The 25,156-nt window shown below is 34.5% G+C and overlaps 1 protein-coding gene across 3 annotated transcripts in view; it reads right to left on the minus strand.

The window, feature by feature from the left end:
- TPR (translocated promoter region, nuclear basket protein) overlaps window positions 1–25,156 on the minus strand; it is a 66,799-nt gene that overhangs the window by 36,765 nt on the left and 4,878 nt on the right. For all 3 annotated transcript variants that reach the window (XM_036845986.1, XM_036845995.1, XM_036845977.1), the window contains exons 5-23: window positions 23,328–23,424; window positions 22,108–22,211; window positions 21,604–21,768; window positions 13,960–14,052; window positions 13,444–13,524; window positions 13,276–13,363; window positions 12,419–12,559; window positions 11,913–12,004; window positions 11,288–11,485; window positions 9,028–9,135; window positions 7,830–8,056; window positions 6,689–6,852; window positions 6,107–6,240; window positions 5,870–6,018; window positions 4,683–4,845; window positions 3,240–3,374; window positions 2,581–2,721; window positions 1,447–1,612; window positions 249–415 (exon numbers count right to left, since the gene is read on the minus strand). In XM_036845986.1, coding sequence (XP_036701881.1) covers window positions 249–415; window positions 1,447–1,612; window positions 2,581–2,721; window positions 3,240–3,374; window positions 4,683–4,845; window positions 5,870–6,018; window positions 6,107–6,240; window positions 6,689–6,852; window positions 7,830–8,056; window positions 9,028–9,135; window positions 11,288–11,485; window positions 11,913–12,004; window positions 12,419–12,559; window positions 13,276–13,363; window positions 13,444–13,524; window positions 13,960–14,052; window positions 21,604–21,768; window positions 22,108–22,211; window positions 23,328–23,424 — 2,613 coding nt within the window. The remainder of the gene's footprint in view (window positions 1–248; window positions 416–1,446; window positions 1,613–2,580; window positions 2,722–3,239; window positions 3,375–4,682; window positions 4,846–5,869; window positions 6,019–6,106; window positions 6,241–6,688; window positions 6,853–7,829; window positions 8,057–9,027; window positions 9,136–11,287; window positions 11,486–11,912; window positions 12,005–12,418; window positions 12,560–13,275; window positions 13,364–13,443; window positions 13,525–13,959; window positions 14,053–21,603; window positions 21,769–22,107; window positions 22,212–23,327; window positions 23,425–25,156) is intronic.

Consider the following 25,156-nt stretch of genomic DNA (forward strand, 5'->3'; position numbering starts at 1 on the left):
ACCTCCCACTCACACCAACATCTCATCTATACCTTTTCTACAGCAATACACTTCCCATGTTTCACAAATTTTGTGTGATCTTTTTGTTTGTTTTATTTGGCTTATTAGACTCAAGCACTCTTAAGAGGTAAGTGCAATGATGTCAGTCGAATCCATACTTTTACACAGTGCCTTACACATAGCAACAACCTAACTTTAAAAAAAAAAGTTAATAAGTGCATGCAAACCGATTTCAAAATTGTATATACCTGTTTTTCCTTGTTGAGGGACTCTTCCAAACTGGTAACCATTGCACGATACTGTTCCACATTATTAGTGCTTGTTTTGAGTCTTTCCTTCAAGTCATTCACCTGCTCTTCTGCCTGCCTTAGCTGACTCAGAAGGTCATCCACATCTTCTTTGTTGCTAGGCTGACCTAAAAGATTTAACAGCTTTCTTAAAATTAACATTTTAAAAGATATTAGAGATGACTGTTATCAATCCTGACTGTGAAGTTAGGATTAAGGCTGAAATAAGTAATTAACTATCTAGAAAGTATATTTCAACCCATACTGAATACCAAAATAAAAACAGGTTACTGTCAGTATGTTATTTCTTCAAAAGAACTCCGCTGTTACAAATATTTAAAAAAAAAAAAGATACTTAAAAAGAGAATACAAAATATTTCCACTAAACTGAGACAGCTACTTGCAGAAATTACCATTCTTAAGTTATTTAAACGTTGTTTATTCCAAAACACTACACCTTAATCATTTAGCGCAATTTTCATTCTAAAATTCATGGAAAAGGAAGAAACTGCAGATTAGAAAAAATGTTTTCATATCATATGATAACAAGAAAGAAGTATTGGATAATTATATATATATTATATATATCACATATACACATATATACTTATGTTTTAAATTTCTCTTCTATTAAGAAATAAAACCACGTAGAAAGATTATCTGGACACAATGGCTTTGCATTTGAAATAATGTATTGACAAAGAGAAGCAAAACCTAATGAGACAAATTTTTTACCTGCGGCTATCAATGACCAAAGATTAGAAATATTGCTCTAAAAGAGACCAAGCCAATCAATTATTTCTGTAAGTGAGCCATGTCATTACAAATTCAACAAGTAACCTCATCTCGAAAGGGAGAGTTAAAAATTCAAATATTAACCCTCCACAAGAGAAACATTCTTAAAGTATCAGTAAAATGGTTTCAATAATTGGAAAACTAAGAGCATATCTTGGTCAGCTGCCATATGTACAACTATTCTGAATCTTCCAAGTTTGCAAATTTATTAATTTAAGTGGAAAACTGAGCTTTACTATATGAATAGTAAAGGTTTTTTGTTTTTTAAATCTTTTGCTAGTATCCACAAAGAATAGGCTATTTATCTACAGGATATGTTATAAACCTAAAGAGGTACTTTTTATCAGCCTACTTAATTATTTACCTTTACCAGTTCTCTGTGAGGACTGAGAAGCAAGCTGGACTTCCACATTACTGAGGTGCTGTTTCAATGTAGCAATTTCCTTTTGAGCATTTTTTAACAGTTCTTTTGTGTTAAGATGAAGATTAGTCTCACTATCCAGCTGTCTCTTTGTATCTAAAAGTTGAACCTATAAGAAAAAATACATTAACCCTACAAACACTTACCTTTAAGTTCTTAAGTAACTAGAGGTTCAAGTTATCTTTTTACAGAACTTTAAAACTCTGGCTAAAACAGGGTAACAGAGATGAGATTTACCTCCCCATCTGAAACAACCAAAATCAAAACAACAAACACCAACCAAAAAACCCCAGACAAAACACATTAAAACAACTGTGATACCTGAGTCAGGAAACAAAAGAGGTGAACCCTACAATTTCCCAGCTTATTGATTTAAGAGTGTCCAGGCTAAGGCATAGGGAAAGGGAAATGAGGCCCACAGGATTCCTGAATTGAGAACATAGAACTGAGAGTAGAAGGCGGCTAGTTTGAGTTCATAAGACAGACTATCAGAAAGAAGAGAGCTGCACAGAGTACTGTGATTTGCACAAGATCCCTCTTGAATATTCAGCAAAACTGTGATCAGTGCATGCCTATGAAATTACCCTAGACAGGGTAAAGAATCACCCAAAGAGACTGGAATGAAGACTCTCTGGTGCTCAGAGACAGATATTAGGAATAAATAATGCCTGTTTCCAGCAGCCTGACTGAAAAAGCTCTTAATTCACTGGACACTGGGACTAGTAGTCAGGAAGATACTGCCTTGGTAGCAGTGAATAATTAGTTCTAAACTGAGCACTGCTTTGGGCCTGCCTAATAAATCGTAAAAAATATATTCAATAGAATCAAACTACTTTCAATGAACTTTACTGCATTCCAGAACAAAGCTCAAGATTTATAGAAATACAGAAATATCCAGCACCCAATAGGATAAAACCCAATCAAAAATTACTAAGCATACAAAAAGGCAAGAAAAACTTAAGAGTCTGTTAAGAGATCTCTTCAAAACTATGCTTCAACATGAGATGACAATTTATCTACACACCAGCTTAATTTTTAAACATAAACATTCTATAGAAATTCAGAACACATACTCACATCTAGATTTCTAGTAAGTGTATGCCTTAGTTCCACCTCATTTTCCAACTTCTTCTTTAGATGGGATATCTCATGTTCCAGTTTTTCTATCTGGCTACTAAGCCTTTGTTTGGTTTCTGTTTCAGATCGTTCCAATATTCCCTAAGGTAAAAAAAGATTTTGGTTATACTTAAGAAAAAAGTAAACCCCCCCACCAAAAAAAAAAAAAAAACCAAACGCAATAGAAAATTATGGGAATACAACTCATTTCTACATGAAGAGGTTAAGATCTAAAACATTTACCAAGAAGGTATTTCGACATTTTCCATACTAAAACATCTATTTAATAGGGAAAATAAAAACCATATTACCAATGGCCATTCAGATTTCTTGAAGTTTTAAAGAATATAAACCAAAGATTTAATCTTGTAAACAATTAAACTGTACAGGACTCTATAAATATAGACCTGAGGATTAAAACTGCCAATTGCATGGCTTCAGTCAGTTCTCTTTAAATGTTTTATTTAGAATACTGACGTCTTAATAAACTTCAAATTCAATGATCATAATGCATGACGAAAATGACGTGAATTTTCTCATTAAGAAACCTGAGAAAATACAATGTCAAAATTGTTCAAATTTAACTTAATTTTTCTACATGTCCTTTTTTATTTGGTTACCTGAATTGTTTGCAGATTAGTTAGCAGCAAGTTTTGCCCTCTTTGTTCAGCCAACAAAGATTCTCTTTGCTGAGAAAGACGAACTTCTGAAAGTTTAAGCATTTCCTTTTCCTTTTTCAAATTTTCTGCTCTTACCTTGAGGCAAATACAAGTTAAAGAAAAAATGTTGAAAAACAATGTGTCAAATGTAATAACACAGTTATAAAATTAAAATGATTCTTCATTACTACATATTTCTTAATGTTAGAAACGAACAGTAGAGACTACATCTCTTCACTATATAAGGAAATACAACTCTTAGTTTCACGTATTGAAATATGAAGCAAATATTGGAAATACTAATGGATCAAAGGAAAAAAATCTTGCAATTACCACAAATACTTACACTATCTTTGCTCTAACAAATCAGACTTTAAAACAAACAATAAAAAAATCTAAAATGCCAGAGCGTAAGAGGCAAAACTGAAAAATTGTGCTATAGTCATACCTGCATACTATTAAATTATGCAAGTTTTGGAATCTAAGCTTGGTTTCTAAGTATCTGTTTGAAAGTGCTGACTGATCTATTTAAACTTTTTTTCCCCATAAAGAGTACACTCTGAGTTTCAGGGGATATAGGAGGGTTCGCTGAAAATCAATATCCTCAAATATTCATATTTTCAGGATGAGTCAAAAACTATCAATCATAAAGCTTACTCCATCAGTTTGAAAAAGTGCTGCTGTCTAGTCTCCACAAAGGAGTGGGTACAAGACAAAAAAGAAAGAATATAGCCAACAGAATTAGAAAAGCTAGGTTTTTAAGTCCCAACCAACCCATCTCTCATGATGGCCCCAAAACAGGCAAACTACTTAGCTTCTGAGTCTGTTTCTTGATAGGCCAAATGGGGGACAACTGTACCTAGTTCATAAGTAATGATTAAAATGCTGTGAGAGACAACTTTATAAAAAGTAAAACATTGTATGAAAATTTATCTTCAAAGAATTTAGAATTTAGTTGACAGTACTGTCAATTTCTGATTGACATTTATATTCATCATTCATTTCATCAATTATATTTCATTCATTGAAATTCAGAAATATAATTCAATGCTACTGAAATTTTTATATTGTCCTTTATTAGAAATAAGAATGGATAAAATATTCACCCACTGCCTTTGTTGTAACTAGAGCAACAGTGACTTACAAATTTATTTTGAAATGGAAAATCTGTAAGACAATCTTAGTCCAGACAAACAAACTTCTTTCCCTCTCCAGTTTTATTAGAAACAATCACCCAACTGATCTGATGGACAAGTGGATGCCTGGAAACTATTTGATAAAGACATGTAATTCACAAACCTCAAGTATCTACATTACACCAACCAGTAAAAGCAAAGTAATAATTAAAAAACAAGTGTCAAATGCAACTTATAACGCAAGTGAGATGCCGGAAATTGGTCTCACTTCTGCAACAGCTAGCTTTTCATTAGCTCCTCTCAAATCTTGTGTCATTGTGTTGATGATCTGTTCCTGCTTTTGAGTTGCTGCAGTGAGTTTCTGATTTCTCTCATGCAGGGATGTTATTTCTCGACGATATCCTTCAACATTATCTTGTAGCATTTCATAACTTATATGAAAAAAAAAAATTCCATAAGCAACTGAAGTACTATATCCTAGCTTAGTTCCTTGATTTTCACAAGAACTTAATTTTACATGATTAATAATATGAAAACAGCAGCTTATGTAATAATGTAAAAATCTTCATTCTTTTTTCTAAATTCCACATTTAGCAGTCAAATTCAAATTCTAATTAAGCACAGTATTTCATGCTGAATTAATTTTTTAATCTTACTCATTTACAAGTATTTTAATCATATTCAAAATAATGCCATATAATGTTGATACACGAGACACCCACCACAATACAGTATGCAATTTAAGATATTCACTCATGGTTAGTGATGGATTTTTGCCAATCCTTTTTTTTCTCTCTAAAATTCTTCATGTTATTTTCTTATGTGCTTGAAAGCTTAGAAAATGGCTGGCTAGAGCTATCAACATAGGAAAAAAAAAGGTGCTTTTACTGGGATATCAAACTGTTGGAATGTACAGAGACAACTGCTTGTCACATACTTACAAAAACAGTTTGACCATGTAGTATACAAAGAAATAAGTTTTTTCCTAACTTGATAAACTAACAAGTATTCAATGGCTCTGGTAATAACTATGGAATGAAATTTACCATTATTCCTTTGTAAGTGACCAAGAAAGTGAATTTTCCCAAATTAACTCTCTAGAGCCTGCTTCTCTTCTACCTAGACTAGAAAAGGCTGAATGAAATTTGCTCACAGTTCTCTTATCCTCCTTACTTAAAGTAATTAAGTCCTATGGAAACAGTATCTTCTTTAATCTCAGGAAGGAAAAATAGCAACATTCCTTACATGAACTTCAACTTAACTAAATAACTACCTGGACTCCTTAGCAATATCCAGGATAATCATTAACCAAAAATAAAAAATGAACCCCTGTACATCTCATCCTGGATCAGAATCCACCAAAAAAAGTAACACTATCGCAAATTAACACTTGAATTTGATTCAACTGAAAACTAAGTATACTGTTTAGACTTAATTTTTGAAAAGAAAATTTACCGTTTAGAAGCAAAATCTAGCTGGGTAGAAATTTTGGTATTTTGTGATCGCAAATCTGTGACTTGCTCCTGAAGTTTCTCAAGCTGCTCATTCTGCATTTTTTCATTATCTGCCTTTTCTTTTCTGTAGTTCTCAAAAATTTCCTGCAACTAAATATTGGAGAAATTATTAGAAGATGATAGTCCATATTCTCAAAAAACCTGACCCAAGATAAAGCTGTAAAGGTGGGGTCTTTACCTGTTTAAGGGCAGCCTTGGCTTCTATAGCCTCTGCTGACTCAATTACAGGTACTGGAGTAGGAGTGGAAACAGCCTGTGATGTACTTGAACGTTTTGGAGTTGACACAAGAGAACTATCATCTAAGCTTGAACCTTCAGAAACGTAAAAAGAATGATGTAACATTTCTTCACAAAATACATCATTACCAAAAATCAACAAGTCGACTCATTTAAATGAAATCATAAGATTATAGAAATTATGAAACAAAGAACCTACTAAACAACTTATTAAAGTTATGACTTCTAGTTAAATAAAGGTAATTTTTGCAGATTAAATGTTAAAACATAACCAGAATAAACACTGTAATTCATTGCCTCTCAGATGCATATTTTTCAACAATGATCAGCATTTTTCTTACCTAAAATAATGTATTTTAGAATTGATGATGTGTGATGATCACTCATATGTGGTAGTCAAATTTGAAGTTATCACTATTAAAGTAGATACTAGTTATATTGCAAAATCCATTCCCTAATATACATTTCAGAAATATTTCCCAAAAATACTTGGAAATTTTTAAGATAACGTATAAAAACCTGCCTTGTAAAGGAATGGTAACTCCTGTTGTCTGTGACAACAAAATACGGTACATATCACGCTGACGAACTATGGAATCGACAAGCTGCATTTGATGTCGCCGTGATTCACGGAGTTGTTCCACTTCAACGAGGGCGCTCTCAAGTTTGAGGTGAATCTCAGTTATTCTGCAGGAAAAGAAATCAGTCTATGTCACAGGACTGAGATTGAGAGGCACTTATAATTTCTATTGCAAATTGACTAAGCATTTAATCGCCTATCGTTAAGCACAGTATTTTCATCTCTCTTATCCTTTCTTTCTTCTGCTATTTTTTTTTTTTTTAAATTATTTATTTATTTATGGCTGTGTTGGGTCTTCGTTTCTTTGCGAGGGCTTTCTCTAGTTGCGGCGAGCGGGGGCCAACTCTTCATCGCGGTGCGCGGGCCTCTCACTCTCACTGTCGCTGTCGCGGCCTCTCTTGTTGCGGAGCACAGGCTCCAGACGCGCAGGCTCAGTAGTTGTGGCTCACGGGCCCAGCCGCTCTGCGGCATGTGGGATCCCCCCAGACCAGGGCTTGAACCCGTGTCCCCTGCATTGGCAGGCAGACTCTCAACCACTGCGCCACCAGGGAAGCCCCTCTTCTGCTATTTTAAGAATCACTTTTAAAACCCCCACCATATAGGACACAGACACTCACCAACGTCATCTGAAAAATTTGTTTGCAAAAATTAAACCAATTCCACTGAGTCCAAACTCCAGTCTTCTTGCTTTCAGAGCCATTCTTCCTCCTCTAGTACCAAAACCATTTTTTCAAAAAAAATTCTTTACTGTAATTCCTTAAATATCTTCTTCATGAAGCCTGGCCTGTTCCCTAAAATCTAGGCTGGGTCTCATACCCTATGCTCCCATGGATAGGCTTATCTATTACAGCACTAATCACACTGAACTAAAATTATCTATTTATTGATCTTATTATCTATCTTATCTATTATCAGTCTCATCCACAAACTGAGGTCCCTGAGAGTAGAATTTTTTTTTTTGGTATTGTTGCTCAGTTGTTTTTTTTTTCTCCTAAATCACTATATTTCCAATATCCAGCACTGTTAGGGGCACATAAAAGGTTTCAATAAATGTTTGAATAAACCAAAGTAGTCTATTGCTTACTTGGATGAAGTTGCTTCTTGTTCTTCTCTTTCTCTGGTTTCCCCAAGTTCCCGAAGGGCCACTAAGAGACGTTGATTTTGCTGTTGAAGCTCTTCAATGTTTCTGTAAGATACTAGGTGCTGTGATATTACTTCAGATGAACTACTTATATCAGCAGAGCTTACTTCCTCATCACGGATTACATGGTTACCCCTCGCTTCTTCAAGTTCCATCAGAAGCACTCTAATCTAAAAAAGGGTTTTAATATGTTATCAAATAGTATTGGCTTTGATTCTGGAAATGTTTAGAAGTAAAAATTTTCAAATGACAATGTTACTTTATCAACACTGTCAACTTAGTATTAAATTATCTTGAAAAACAAAACATCAAGCTTATCATTTTAGATATTAAGGCCTAAATAAAGAAAATTGAAAAAATTTATTTTTCATTTCTATGGACGTACATAATGAAAACTACTATTTTTTAAAAAACAGATTCCAAAAGCATGGTTCCATTTTTCTAAAACAATGACCAAATAAAACACACAGAAATATATACCCATTTTGTGTGTGTGTGTGTGTGTGTGTATGCTTGCACTTGCATGCTTATGTATGTATTATGTGGTGGGGCAGAAGAGGAGCATGGAAAATAGATGTTAATTTCATTCATGTGAAATTTTGATCTATGTTTGTGTGTATGTGTGTATACCCACACACAAAAATTAGGGTAAAATATATGAACAAAACAGACCTACATTTCCAAACCTGTTCAGTTAAAAAAAAAAAAGTGGTAGGGTAATGCATTTATAGATGCATATACAAAATGCATGATTTTATTTTAGTAAAAACAAAGAATGTTTACATATGTTTACATAAGCTCCTGTGTATCTGTACGTGTAAGAAGGCGTGAAAGAATAACACCATTCTGTTAACTCTGGGACTTGGGCAGGGGGAAGAAAACTTTTATTTATCTTTGAGTTACTTCATTTATTACAACCAGTACCTTCGATTTGAAAATTTATCAAACACGTAAAGAAAAGAAAAGGGGGAGCAGCTACGGGAAAACAATGACTAGGCTGCAATCCTGCTAGAGTGGTTTTCTTAGTTGATGAGAATTTCATATGTGCTAGTTCTATCTTACATACCTGCAAACAGATTCAAACACTACTAGGCAGTCAGTTCAGGGAAAAAATATAGGAAAAGAAACAAAAAATTCTTACCTGTTGTGAAAGATCTTTTATTTGTACTTCCATTCTTTGATTGTCTCTTTCAAGCACAGATGAATGTTTATTGGCTTTATCTGTGTCCTCCTGCAATCGCTGAATCTCCTTTAAAATGAAAAGTCAAATGAAGATTCTGTATTTCCTTCTAAGATCTATATAAATAGCAGTTACACAAACAACAAAAATATACAGTGCTCAAATACCACAGTAATCAACTTATATATAAAAAATATTCTATATAATATACTAGCCTCTAAAGAGAAATTTCTTAAAAATATGAATACATGTATTTCTTAATATCTCAAATATTGCTCATTATAACGTTCATCACTGTATGATAATGATGAGGAATTCCCAAGTTAACTGTGAACTACAATGTTACAGCCACAGCAAATTCATAGTGTATTATCAAATGATATCAGAGAAACACTCTCAAAAAGCTTCGTTACTAAGACAAAAACAAAGGACTGCATTACAACGATAATCATTATTATACTATCTGGAAATAAATGTTAAAAGTAAAAAATGTTGGGTAAGATGCATAAAAGACTTGGTTCTATTAAAAATGCATCAGGAATTAATTCTAAAGAAGCAGCAGCCAATGTCACAAGGCTGTTAAAAAAAGGAAAGAAATTACAGCATATTGCAGTGCTCTGTAAAGTTTAGCATCACAATATCATTAGGGATTTAGGGGCACAGTTTTAAGAAGCTTGATGTAAGCACAAAATATCTTTGACACCTTATGTTTTATCTCAAATTCATGCAAACTTTGCTTCTTAATGTATTGTTTTCACATAATAATGTTTTACACACTCTTCGAGTGAAAGATGGCTCATATTTTTCCTGGTGTTTAAAGTACCTTTGAGCACAGTGCCCTCAGGGAACATGGATAAACCAATTTCAGTTGACAAAATGAAGCAGGCAAATATTCATGAAAGGTGGTAACGACACAAATCTACTGAGTTCAAACTGGGATAAATTAAGATGCCAAGGAAGGAAGTAATTTGGTTATAAAACTCTAAGAATCTAACAAATAAGCACCACAGAATCTAGACTGGACATAATGTATGTTATGGACAGAAGATTCAACTATGAAAAACATACAGAAATTATGTTTAAAGTCTTTGGCAGTTATGAAAAAAGTCTGTATTTATTACTGTACCTGTACGTTAGTGATGAATTAACAAATAGGTTTTTCCCACAATGAACAGCTGCTATTATCTGATTTTTAAGTCCCTCTACTTTACTACCTGATTCAGACAATAAGCTCCAGGCAAAATGCTCACTCTCAACAGTGAGAAAGTCAAGTAGATCCAAAAGACCTCTTTTTAAACCACATCAAAGGGGCAGGGGTGTGTCTAAAACCCAATATCCTGTCAAGGCAAGACTGCTAGACATCATTTGATTCAGGAGAAAGAGACCATTAGACACAATACACCCTGATTTAAACTGATATCTGAATTGTAATAACAACAGCAACAAAAGTTTAAGTTGAATTAAGGATACAATTTATTTATACAATATATTTATACTCTCAAAAAAAAAAAGGAAAAAGAAATTTATCAGTTTAGATACAAGTTGATTTAACTGATTTTCCCCAATAAAACTTGCTTAATAAATCTTGAAGATTTCTCACTAATAATAGTTGTATCCTAAAAACAACATTATCAGCATATAAATACTCTTTTTAAACCATTATCTATTAAAAAGGACTCTTAAGAGGTAAAGAATATTTACAAGCTTCCTTGGTACTTCTAATATGCAAAGGAACAGTAATAAAATAATGTATATAAAGATTTGCCAAACTGTGAAACGATATTTAAAAAAAGGAATTCTTTTCAATGGTAAGTCAAACAATATCATTTCTAGACAGAATATCAGAATTGCCTGACAAAAAATGACTATTGCTAAATTTAGAAAGGTTCTATTAACAAAGAGAGATTGTTATTTTAACCTGAAGAGTAGCCCAGGGACATCTGGCTATTTATCATCCACTAGAGAACCCTACAGAAATCATCCCAAATGTCTTAAAAAATGCTAAAGGTTTTCAGTGTTAGCTGAATAAAGATAAAACATTTTGCAATTACAGATGTTTAATAATGTAATGACAAGTTTTAAAATATATAATTCCCTATCACTGAAAAAGTGGTTAGCCTTTTAACTTAAATTCTTTAATTCTAAGAAAGAACTACCCTATCTAGTAAATGATTTCTCATATGTATTTTTTCTACAATTAAAGTTTAGGAATGGAACCAACCTTCATAGCTTGTTCAAGCTTAACAGATAAACTTGCCACAGCTTTCTGTGCACGTTCATACTCCTCACGTTGGCGTTTCAAAATTGGTGCTTTGGCTTCAACTTCTTTCACTATTTCATCTAGATACTTATTAATTCTTTTGTTCTCTAGTTTCTCCAAAAGCAGCTGATCCTGAGTTTCCACATAAGCATTATACAGCTGAAAGAAGAGGGTTCATTTCAAATCTAAGCATAACAGATATATACAGTCTGTCTAGCTTCTTTATAAACATTCATTAGCAATTACACAAGATGGAAATGTTTACTGTATGTTACACAGAACCAGGAACCAAGAAAGCCTTTCCTGGGGACTTCCCTGGTGGCACAGTGGTTAGGACTCCACACTCCCAATACAGGGGGCCCAGATTCGATCCCTGGTCAGGGGACCAAGAGTTTGCATGCCACAACTAAGGAGCCCGCGAGGCACAACTAAAAACAAACAAATAAACAAAAAAAGTAAGAAAGCCTTTCCTAAAATGATCCGTTAATCTAGGCAACTTTAAGAATAATTTTTCTGGGGCATAAGTGTCAGAGAGATGTGAACACCTTTGCTGAAGGAAAATAACAAGATTTAATACCATTTTTACCTCAGTTAGCTTCATGCCAGGTTTCACTATCTTAGCTACGGCTGCTGCAGTAGGAGACATGGCTGCAAGCTCTTCTTCAGACAAGATGGCCCCTGTGCCAACACACAGAAATCAAGTATATTTTTGTAAAATTTCAAAGTAAAGCCACTAATATTTCTTACAAGTAAAAGTGATACCTACTGTACATTACATATAAGTTCCTATGAAGACTATAAAATATGACAAGTAGTCATGTAACACAATTCTAAAAATCATGCAGTAATTATAGTTAAAACTATTCTGGAAATTGACACACAATTATGTGTGATCAAATGGTACTTACACCTGACAATACAATAAAGATACAGATAAAGTAATGCTGAACTAAAAATAAATAAATTGTAATGCTATAACTTAATGAGTTTCCTACATCACAACATGACAAACACTATTAGTGAAGTTAAGTGAGGACTATGTAGGGAAGTTCTAGTATTTCAAAGCTTTAATAAGCATCTATTAATCCATACCTTTACGTTTTGTGGCAGAAAGCAGGTCATTTGCATTCTCTAATTCCTTCTCTAATTTCCCTATTTTCTCAAGCATTTCTTTTTCCATTTGATCTTTAGATTCCTCTACTTCTAGAAGATGATCTTGTATTGCTTTATTGGCTAAAAACATTTTTAGAGACAGAATAATCAAGCACATAATTAAAATCTTTGAGTTACAGAATGTAACAGAATAGTCAGCAGACAATATTAAATTCTACAGAGGCTGTGGTTGACAGTTATTACCCACTGGAAGCTCTTGATGTACGTATAATTCCTGAGGTGTCCTGGCCTAGTGAATCTATTTCTCCTTTTGATGGCCCTTTTATAAGAGGGGAAAATAGGGGAACTCAAATTATAAAAAAGTGTCTCTTTGGTTTTAATCTGATCTTAGATGTCTAGAACATAGGAAATGCCTGGAAAAGATCATACATAAATAACTTACATTAAAAAAAAGCAGGAATATATGAAATCATAGACTTTAAAATACATTATAACTTAAAAAGGCTTATTTATGGATTAAGAGAGTACCGAAACTATAAACCTATATGTATTTATCAAAGGAAATGCTTCAAAAATGGAAGAAAAATTTCCTATTACAAATCAGAATATATAAGGTTATCAAATGAAAGAAACAGAAAAATATTAGTTACTTATATTTTCAAATATTTGCTGAAAATAGAATTTAAAATTTCTTGACCTAAGGATCTTTCTTCTACATCCAATTTTGTCCCTAATAAGGTATCTGACCTCTAAATCCAAAAATCTACAGAAGGGTAAAGAAAACAGTACCCTCTCTCTAAATACAAAATAATCTTCCCATAATTGGAAAGTCTTACCTTCTCCAGCTTCCTTCAAAAGTTTGTGTAATTCATCCACTGCTCGGGTCAGTTCATTGCTCTTTGCCTCTGAATCATCAGCAGCACTCTGAAATTTAATCTTAAAGAAGTTACCCAACATCCAATAATGCAACATTAGGACACTACAACATATGGTATGGTACCTACCTTGTAAAGGTTAGAGAGTTTTATGTGAGCATTTAATTCATTGTGGAATTTCTCTTCCATACTGGCCTGCTGTTCCTTGGCCTGAGGGGGAAAAAAAAAAGCCAACACTAAAAACCCAATTACAACAGTCTGATTTGAACTGAATTTAGAATGCTTATCAAATGCCAAGATAAAAAATTCAGTTTTGAAAGTAAAGAGATGAAGATTAAAGCACTAAAATTAAAATCAGTTGTCATTATAGAGATAAGTTATCTTAAGGATAAAATGTTAATGATATTTTTATCTTAAAGTAGAATATTTAAATGTCATTAAAATTAACCATACTCATTTTTAGACAGTACCTTGGATATAGTATGTAACTGATTCTAGCAATTTTAGCCTAGTTACATCATATGAAAGTGCCCTGGCCATTTTGTGGTGCCAGGAATGGTTCAAAACATGAAATCATTTTATAAATCAATAGCTTCCTGTTATAATATTTTTGTAAAAGAGACATTTTAAACTGGTCAACTACACCTCTTTCAGTTTGGTCAACAGATCCTCTACATGCTTTTGAAGATTCTCATTTGATGTTTTCAAGCCATTCATCTGTTCTTCCATTCTAGAAACCTAGAAACAAAAAAGTAGAGTTGGGTGGGGGGAAGGATGTTGTATTAACTGAAATTAATTTGGTATAAAGTTTAGCTGCCAAGTACCAGGCCTGAGTGAGCCAGAGCCCCCTAATCAGCTGCTACTTTAACCCTGTCCTGTCTGGGTGGGGAACAGACGCCCTCAGGCGACCTACATGCAGAGGCGGGTCCAAATCCAAAGCTGAACCCCAGGAGCTGTGCGAACAAAGAAGAGAAAGGGAAATTTCTCCCAGCAGCCTCAGGAGCAGCAGATTAAATCTCCACAGTCAACTTGATGTACCCTGCATCTGTGGAATACCTGAATAGACAACGAATCGTCCCAAAATTGAGGCAGTGGACTTTGGGAGTAATTGTAGACTTGGGGTTTGATTTCTGCATCTAATTTGTTTCTGGTTTTATGTTTATCTTAGTTTAGTATTTAGAGCTTATTATCATTGGTAGATTTGTTTACTGATTTGGTCGCTCTCTCCCTTTTTTTTTAAAAAAAATACGTGTATTTTTTCCCTTTTTCTCTTTTTGTGAGTGTGTGTGTATGCTTCTTTTGTGATTCTGTCTGTATAGCTTTGCTTTTGCCAGTTATCCTAGGGTTCTGTCTATTTTCTTTCTTTTTTTTTTTGTATAGTTTTTAGCACTTGTTATCATTGGTGGAATTGTTTATTGGTTTTGTTGCTCTCTTCTTTCTTTATTTTTTTATTTTTAATATTTTTTTATTATTTATTTTAATAACTTTATTTAATTAAATTAATTAATTAAATTTTCTTTCTTTCTTCCTTTCTTTTTTTTCTCCCTTTTCTTCTGAGCTGTGTGGATGATAGGGTCTTGGTGCTCCGGCCGGGTGTCAGGCGTGAGCCTCCGAGGTGGGAGAACCGAGTTCAGGACATTGGTCCACCAGAGACCTCCCAGCCCCACGTAATATCAAATGGTGAAAGCTCTCCCAGAGATCCATCTCAATGCTAAGACCCAGCTCCACTCAACAACCAGCAAGCTCCAGTGCTGGACACCCCATGCCAAACAACTAGTAAGAGAGAAACACAACCCCACCCATTAGCAGAGAGGCTGCCTAAAATCATAATAAGCTCACAGACACCCCAAAACATACCACCAGACACGGTCCTGCCCACCAGAAAGACAAGATCCAGCCTCATCCACCAGAACACAGACACCAGTCCACTCCACCAGGAAGCCCACACAACCTACAGAACCAACATTACACACTAGGGGCAGACACCAAAAACAACAGGAATTACAAACCTGCAGCCTGCGAAAAGGATACCACAAACACAGTAAGTTAAGCAAAATGAGAACACAGAGAAACACAGGGTAGATGAAGGAGCAAGGTAAAAACCCACCAGACCAAACAAATGAAGAGGAAATAGGCAGTCTACCTGAAAACGAATTCAGAGTAATGATAGTAAAGATGATCCAAAATCTTCAAAATAGAATGGAGAAAATACAAGAAACGTCTCACAAGGACCAAGAAGAACTAAAGAGCAAACAATAATGAACAACACAATAAATGAAATTTAAAATTCTCTGTAAGGAATCAATAGCAGAATAACTGAGGCAAAAGTATGGATAAGTGACCTGGAAGATAAAATAGTGGAAATAACTACCACAGAGCAGAAAAAAGAAAAAAGAATGAAAAGAATTGAGGACAGTCTCAGAGACGTATGGGACAACATTAAATGCACCAACATTCAAATTATAGGGGTCCCAGAAGAAGAGATAAAGAAAAGGACTGAGAAAATATTTAAAGAGATGATAGTTGAAAACTGCCCTAACATGGGAAAGGAAATATTGAATAAACTCCAGGAAGCACAGAGAGTCCCATACAGGATAAATCCAAAGAGAACCACGCCAAAACACATACTAATCAAACTATCAAAAACTAAATACAAAGAAAAAATATTAAAAGCAGCAAGAGAAAAGCAACAAATAACATACAAGGGAATCCCCATAAGGTTAACAACCGATTTCTCAGCAGAAACTCTGCAAACCAAAGGGTGTGGCAGGACCTATTTAAAGCGATGAAAGGGAAAAACCTACAACCAAGATTACCCTACCCAGCAAGGATCTCATTCAGATTCAGGGGAGAAATTAAAACCTTTACAGACAAGCAAAAGCTAAGAGAATTCAGCACCACCAAACCAGCTTTACAACAAATGCTAAAGGAACTTCTATAGGCAGGAAACACAAAAGAAGGAAAAGACCTACAATAAAAAACCCAAAACAATTAAGAAAATGGTAACAGGAACATACATATCGATAATTACCTTAAATGTAAATGGATTAAATGCTCCAACCAAAAGACCCAGACTGGCTGAATGAACACAGAAACAAGACCCATATATATGCTGTCTACAAGAGACCCACTTCAGACCTAGGGACACATACAGACTGAAAGTGAGGGGATGGAAAAAGATATTCCATGCAAATGGAAATCAAAAGAAAGCTGGAGTAACAATTCTCATATCAGACAAAATAAACTTTAAAATAAAGCCTATTATAAGAGACATCGAAGGGCACTACATAATGATCAAGGGATCAACCCAAGAAGAAGATATAACAATTGTAAATATTTATGCACCCAACATAGGAGCACCTACATACATAAGGCAAATACTAACAGCCATAAAAGGGGAAACTGACAGTAACACAATCATAGCAGGGGACGTTAACACCCCACTTTCACCAATGGACAGATCATCCAAAATGAAAATAAATAAGGAAATACAAGCTTTAAATGATACATTAAACATGATAGACTTAATTGATATTTATAGGACAGTCCATCCAAAAACAACAGAATACTTTCTTCTCAAGTGCTCATGGAACATTCTCCAGGATAGATCATATATTGGGTCACAAATCAAGCCTTGGTAAATTTAAGAAAACTGAAATCATATCAAGTATCTTTTCCGACCACACGCTATGAGACTAGGTATCAATTATAGAAAAAAATCTGTTAAAAATACAAAAACATGGAGGCTAAACAATACACTGCTAAATAACCAAGAGATCACTGAATAAATGAAAGAGGAAATCAAAAAATACCTAGAAACAAATGACAATGAAAACATGACAACCCAAAACCTATGGCATGCGGCAAAAGCAGTTGTAAGAGGGAAGTTTATAGCAATACAATCCTACCTCAAGAAACAAGAAACACATCAAATAAACAACCTAACCTTACAACTAAAGCAATTAGAGAAAGAAGAACAAAACAATGCCAAAGTTAGCAGAAGGAAAGAAATCATAAAGATCAAATTAGAAATAAATGAAGAAAACGATAGCAAAGATTAATAAAACTAAAAGCTGGTTCTTTGAGAAGATAAAGAAAATTGACAAACCATTAGCCAGACTCATCAAGATAAAAAGCGAGAAAACTCAAATCAATAGAATTAGAAATGAAAAAGGAGAAGTAACAACTGACACTGTAGAAATACAATGGATCATGAGAGATTACTACAAGCAACTATATGCCAATAAAATGGACAATCTGGAAGAAATGGAAAAATTCTTAGAAAAGCACAACCTTCTGAGCCTGAACCAGGAAGAAAGAGAAAATATAAATGGACCAATCACAAGCACTGAAATTGAAACTGTGATTAAAAATCTTCCAGCAAACAAAAGCCCCGGACCAGACGGCTTCACAGGTGAATTCTATCAAACATTTAGAGAAGAGCTAACACCTATCCTTCTCAAACTCTTCCAAAATATAGCAGTGGGACGAACACTACCAAACTTATTCTACGAGGCCATCATCACCCTGATGTCAAAAGATGTCACAAAAAAAGAAAACTACAGGCCAACATCACTGATGAACATAGATGTAAAAATCCTCAACAAAATACTAGCAAACAGAATGCAACAGCACATTAAAAGGATCATATGGGCTTCCCTGGTGGTGCAGCGGTTGAGAATCCGCCTGCCAATGGAGGGGACATGGGCTCGAGCCCTGGTCTGGGAAGATTCCACATGCCGCGGAGCGGCTAGGCCCGTGAGCCACAACTACTGAGCCTGTGCATCTGGAGCCTGTGCTCCGCAACAAGAGAGGCCACGATAGTGAAAGGCCCGCGCAACGCGATGAAGAGTGGCCCCCGCTTGCTGCAACTGGAGAAAGCCCTAGCACAGAAACGAAGACCCAACACAGCCAAAAATAAATAAATAAATAAATAAGCTCATTTAAAAAAAAAAAAGGATCATACACCATGATCAAGTCGGGTTTATCCCAGGAATGCAAGGATTCTTCAATATAAGTAAATCAATCGATATGATACACCATATTAACAAACGGAAGGAGAAAAAACGTATGATCATCTCACTAGATGCAGAAAAAGCTTTCAACAAAATTAACACCCATTTATGATAAAAACCCTCCAAAAAGCAGGCATAGAGGGAACTTACCTCAATAAAATAATGGCCATATATGACAAACCCACAGCCAACATCATCCTCAATGGTGGAAAACTGAAACCATTTCCAGTAAGATCAGGACCAAGCAAGGTTGCCCACCCTCACCACTATTATTCAACATAGTTTTGGAAGTTTTAGCCACAGCAATCAGAGAAGAAAAAGAAATAAAAGGAATCCAAATCGGAAAAGAAGAAGTAAAGCTGTCATTGTTTGCAGATGACATGATACTATACATAGAGAATCCTAAAGATGCTAGCAGAAAACTACTAGAGCTAATCAATGAATTTGGTAAAGTTGCAGAATACAAAATTACTTCACAGAAATCTCTTGCATTCCTATACACTAATGATGAAAAATCTGAAAGTGAAATTAAGGAAACATTCCCATTTACCACTGCAACAAAAACAATAAAATACCTAGGAATAAACCTACCTAAGGAGACAAAAGACCTGTATGCAGAAAACTATAAGACACCGATGAAAGAAATTAAAGATGATACAAACAGATGGAGAGATATACCATGTTCTTGGACTGGAAGAATCAACATTGTGAAAACGACAATACTACCCAAAGCAATCTACAGATTCAATGTAATCCCTATCAAACTACTAATGGCATTTTTCACAAAACTAGAACAAAAAATTTCACAATTTGTATGGAAACACAAAAGACCCTGAATAGCCAAAGCAATCTTGTGAAAGAAAAACGGAACTAGAGGAATCAGGCTCTGTGACTTCAGACTATACTACAAAGCTACAGTAATCAAGACAGTATGGTAGTGGCACAAAAAGAGAAATACAGATCAATGGAACAGGATAGAAAGCCCAGAGATAAACCCATGCACGTATGGTCACCTTATCTTTGATGAAGGAGGCAAGAATATAATGGAGAAAAGACGGCCCCTTCAATAAGTGGTGCTGGGAAAACTGGACAGCTACATGTAAAAGAATGAAATTAGAACACTCCGTAACACCATACACAAAAATAAACTCAAAATGGATCAAAGACCTAAATGTAAGGCCAGACACTATTAAACTCTTAGAGGAAAACATAGGCAGAACACTCTATGAGATAAATCACAGCAAGATCCTTTTTGACCTACCTCCTAGAGAAATGGAAATAAAAACAAAAATAAACAAATGGGACCTAATGAAACTTAAAAGCTTTTGTACAGCAAAGGAAACCATACACAAGACAAAAAGACAACCCTCAAAATGGGAGAAAATATCTGCAAACAAAGAAATGGACAAATGATTAATCTCCAAAATATACAAGCAGCTCATGCAGCTCAATACTAAAAAAACAAACAACCCAATCCAAAAATAGGCAGATGACCTAAATAGACATTTCTCCAAAGAAGATATACAGATTGCCAACAAACACATGAAAGGATGCTCAACATCTTTAATCATTAGAGAAATGCAGATCAAAACTACAATGAGTTATCACCTCACACCAGTCAGAATGGCCATCATCAAAAAATCCACAAACAATAAATGCTGGAGAGGGTGTGGAGAAAAGGGAACCCTCTTGCACTGTTGGTGGGAATGTAAACTGATACAGCCAGTATGGAGAACAGTATGGAGGTTCCTGAAAAAACTAAAAATAGAACTAACATATGACCCTGCAATCCCACTACTGGGCATATACCCTGAGAAAACCATAATTCAAAAAGAGTCATGTACTACAATGTTCACTGCAGCTCTATTTACAGTAGCCAGGACATGGAAGCAAACTAAGTGTCCATCGACAGATGAATGGATAAAGAAGATGTGGCACATATATACAATGGACTATTACTCAGCCATATAAAGAAATGAAATTGAGTTATTTGTAGTGAGGTGGATGGACCTAGAGTCAGTCATACAGAGTGAAGCAAGTGAGAAAGAGAAAAACAAATACCGTATGCTAACACATATATATGGAATCTAAAAAAAAAAAAAAAAAAAGAAAATATGGTTCTGAAGAACCTAGGGGCAGGACAGGAATAAAGATGCAGACGTAGAGAATAGACTTGAGGATACGGGGAGGGGGAAGGGTAAGCTGGGACGAAGTGAGAGAGTGGCATGGACATATATACACTACCAAATGTAAAATAGATAGCTAGTGGGAAGCAGGCGCATAACACAGGGAGATCAGCTCGGTGCTTTGTGACCACCTAGAGGGGTGGGATAGGGAGGGTGGGAGGGAGATGCAAGAGGGAGGAGATATGGGGATATGTGTATAAGTATAGCTGATTCACTTTGTTATACAGCAGAAACCAACACACCATTATAAAGCAATTATACTCCAATAAAGATGTTAAAAATAAATAAATAAATAAAATTTAGCTGCCAAGTAAAAGCAAAATAATCCCCCACACCCAGAAAAGCATTTTACATAAAATATGAATGTTTAAGAAAATGAAAAATAATAGCTCACAGAACAACATGTTTAGATTTAGCTCAGAGAAACTCACCACCACTTCTTAAACATGTATCTTAGAAAAGACACACCATAAGACAGTAGATAGTATGAAAATTCATCCAAGGATATGTAAGTTCTTTATTTAAATGCAAGTCAGAAAGAGAAAACAAATATCGTATATTAACGCATACATGTGGAATCTAGAAAAATGGTACAGATGAACCTATTTGTAGGGCAGGAATAAAGACGCAGACATAGAGAACGGATGTGTGGACACAGCGGGGGTGGGGGAAGGGGAGGGTGGATGAACTGGGAGATTAGGTTTGACATAAATACACTACCATGTGTAAAAAAGACAGCTAGTGGGAACCTGCTGTATAGCTCAGGGAGCTCAGCTCAGTGCTCTGTGATAATCTAGATGGGTGGGATGGGGGGTGGGAGGGAGGTCCAAGAGGAAGGGGATATATGTATACATATAGCTGATTCACTTCATTGTACAGTAGAAACACAGCATTGTAAATCAATTATAATCTGATTAAAGAAATGTAATTGGTTAATTTCTTAGGCCAAATGTTCATGAGTTATGTCCTCCACATTGACCCCTAATCTTACAATATATTTAGTTTGGTACTCCACTGAATAAATTTGTGTAAGCTGGCACACAAATGTAAATTATAAGTAACATAAAGATACAATTTTACTAAGTTACCTCCTCTTTTTTGTTTTCAAGATTACATTTAAGCTCGAGAATTTCATTTCCTTTATCTCTGCCGAGAGCCAGAAGTTCATCAGTTTTGGTCTTCAACTCTGTATTCAGCCAAGTATTCTGATTATGTAACAACTCTTTTTCTTGCTCCAAGCGTTTTTCTCGATACTAAGGAAATCCAAGAAAAAAAGGTTTACAGTTAAATATAACATACGGTTATTCAAAAGCTTTTGTGTGTAGCTAAGGTACACAAGCAGAACTTTTACAACAGAAATAAGTATTTGCATGGACTCTTAACAGAAAAGAGAATCAGGTAAGAACAATATGAAACAAACATCATATAAGCAAAACAGTTCAATTAAAACTGTCTTAAAACTTAATTCCCTGATATTAAAAAAATGTAGCTTTTAATTCCTTTATAGATAACTTGCTTATATTTAACATTTAATTTAGGTGAGTTTTAATCAAAAGTTGTATTTTGTGCATTAGAAATTGTTTGTTTCTCACCTTAACAGAAACCTCAGAAGCTTGAAGTTCATCCAATTTTAACTGAAGCTCACCCTTTGTTGCATTGCTTTCTTTAAGTTTTTCATTTAGACGTTTAACATCCTCTAGAAGGGTCAGAAGAGAATGTGAAAATGACTAATGAATGGTCAGAGGAACCAAACATCAAAAATGCATCTCTAGGAATACAAATATTTATATAAGTAGTTCTCAACTCTTCTATTTTAACTTGTTTCTGCCACACTTAATCACAAATTTAAACAAATAGATGATGAAGCCAAATTCACGCATCCAACCAAACATGTAAATTATACTGGCTATCTTATTTTAAATGCAGTATCTAAAGCTAAATATACAACATTAACATTAATTTTCCTCATATTAACCAAAGGTCTATTAAAATTTCACAAATTAGTCATTTCTTAAGGTAAAAAGCAATGATACACATCAAAACCTTACATTCAAAACAGCAGGAATATACATGCTTAATTTTTTTTGTATTCCTTACATGAAGGTTTTTATGAAAAAATTTAATTTTACCTACCCATTAGCTGATCAAAATCATCAACAAATACTTTGAATTAATTTTTCTGAGAATAGAATAGTTACTAATTGACTATTATTGTACAGTAACATAAGTATTTGAGAATTCTTCCTTCAGTAGAAATAAAAATTCTGAAAAATCTTATAAAAAGGAACCAAAGGGAACTGGATACCATTAAACTGCTTAAGAGTCACATTCACTTGAATACATCAACTGTATTACATATTATATTCTATGTCTAAATATCTTATATTTCTTGCTTCCTAATTCTTTCAGCCTGTGCTTTTAAATATGGGCTCTCCTTTTAGGTTCTTATATTGAGTGCTTGTGGACAGCTTACACCAGCAAGGGTGTCTGTATAAAACGAAGGAGTTCAAGCCTCTACAACTGAACATCTAAACAGTTTCCAATTTGATACTATAAATAATACTGTAGTACATAAACCTTGGTCCAAATTCTTTCAGATGTTTTTCATTTGTGTACTTGTCTATAGACACCTCTTTAATTGCTCAGAATGATCTAGAGATAAATGAGTAGGAGAAACAACAGGATATTACTCTGAACTCTATTCTGAGCTATGACAAACACCAGCTAATAGAAATGGACTGGGGATTAAATCTTAGCACTGTCAGAAGAGAAAGGAAAGAGTGAAGTTAGAGACTAAGGTCCTTGTTCATACCTGTCAAATATTCAAGTTCTTGAGATAGTCTCTCATTGGTTCTAATTAAGTCTCTTTTCTCAGCTTCTAATTCTTCCTTTGTCCTTGTAAACTGGCTCTGTCATATAAAGGAGTAAGCATAAAACATTTAAATAAGAAAATCAAGTTGATCAAATATATAGAAATGAACATGGAATTGGCACCTTAGTTAACATTAGCAGTGGTTTAAAAATGGTTGGTTTTCTTACTTATGGCTTATACATCAAAATGTTTAAAAACTACCCATAATCTCAACACTTCTGTTCATATTTTGGGTTTTTTTTTTTTTTTAATTTTATTTATTTATTTATGGCTGTGTTGGATCTTCGTTTCTGTGCAAGGGCTTTCTCCAGTTGCGGCAAGCGGGGGCCACTCTTCATCGCGGTACGCGGGCCTCTCACTATTGCAGCCTCTCCTGCTGCGGAGCACAGGCTCCAGACGCGCAGGCTCAGTAATTGTGGCTCGTGGGCCCATTTGCTCCGCGGCATGTGGGATCTTCCCAGACCAGGGCTCGAACCCGTGTCCCCTGCACTGGCAGGCAGATTCCCAACCATTGCGCCACCAGGGAAGCCCCCATATTTTGGGTTTTTAAAAATTATTCTTCCTAGACTCACAAAAAAATTTCCCATGTCACTTTTTAATCACCTGGAAGTGTCATATAATTATATAATTACTTCAACAAGCCTTTATAAGAAACTTAACTTACTTCTAATTTTTGCTGTTATAAAATAAAACTTAAATGAATATCACTGCATCTTGGTTCAAATTATTTCTCAAGAAAGATCCCCAGAAACAGAATTATTTAAAACTCTTAATATATTTTGTCAAATTGCTTTGCAGCAAGACAACGGCAATTTATAGGCTTTTCTTTAAGTCATAATTGCCAATCTCAAGCCACTTATGCCAGAAGTGAAGATTATGCTTAAAAAAAAAAAAAAGGAGAAAAAAAAAATCAGTGTTAACATAGGGAGGTGAAAAATAATTACCTTGTTGCATTATCTGCATTTTTCTGATTACAAGTGATGTAGAATAATATTTCATATTGCTATTGGCTATTTGTACAGCTTCCTGTCTGGTTTAAAAACCTTTGCCCATTTCCCCCTTTGAATAATTTTTCTTATAATTTGAAAAGCAGTCACGTATTAAGAATATATATAGTCATATTTTTATTGAGAAAATACTTTCTATGATTTATTTGCTTTTTAATTCTTTTTATGTAGAAAATTTTAAATTTCTATTGGATCAAGTCTATCACTCTTTCCCACTATAAGTGTCTTCCATATATCAAATATCTTTTAACCTCAAATCAAACACAAATTTTTAAAAAGCAATGGCAAGAGTCTAAAGGTCTATCTGATCAAAGAATCACTGGGTATGACCACTTTATTAAACAAACTGGCCCGCAATTCTTGTAATCATATTCAATCTGTTATTCTTAATCACTACTCTAAGGAAATGATTACCAATGTGGATTCACACATATCCCCAACTGTACCACAATACTGGAAATAATGCCTAGGCAATAGTAAGCATTAAATAGATAATTTCTAAAAGAATGGAAGGAAGATAGGTAGGTCAGTGGGTGAGTGGGTGGATAGACAGACAGATGGATCTATGAATATCTACCCTACTTACAGATTTATGGCACTTTACTTATAATGCAAAAGAAAATTTTTTTAATTCATGACTTAAGAGCTACACAGCTAAAAGCAAGTGTGTTTTTATATCAAGAACTTACCTATTCTAATAAGTAAAAGGAATATCCAATCAATCATTAAAACATAAAATCCTATTAAGGAATTTATGTATAT

Source organism: Balaenoptera musculus, chromosome 1 (genome assembly GCF_009873245.2).
Source record: "Balaenoptera musculus isolate JJ_BM4_2016_0621 chromosome 1, mBalMus1.pri.v3, whole genome shotgun sequence".
Classification (NCBI taxonomy): Eukaryota; Metazoa; Chordata; class Mammalia; order Artiodactyla; family Balaenopteridae; genus Balaenoptera; species Balaenoptera musculus.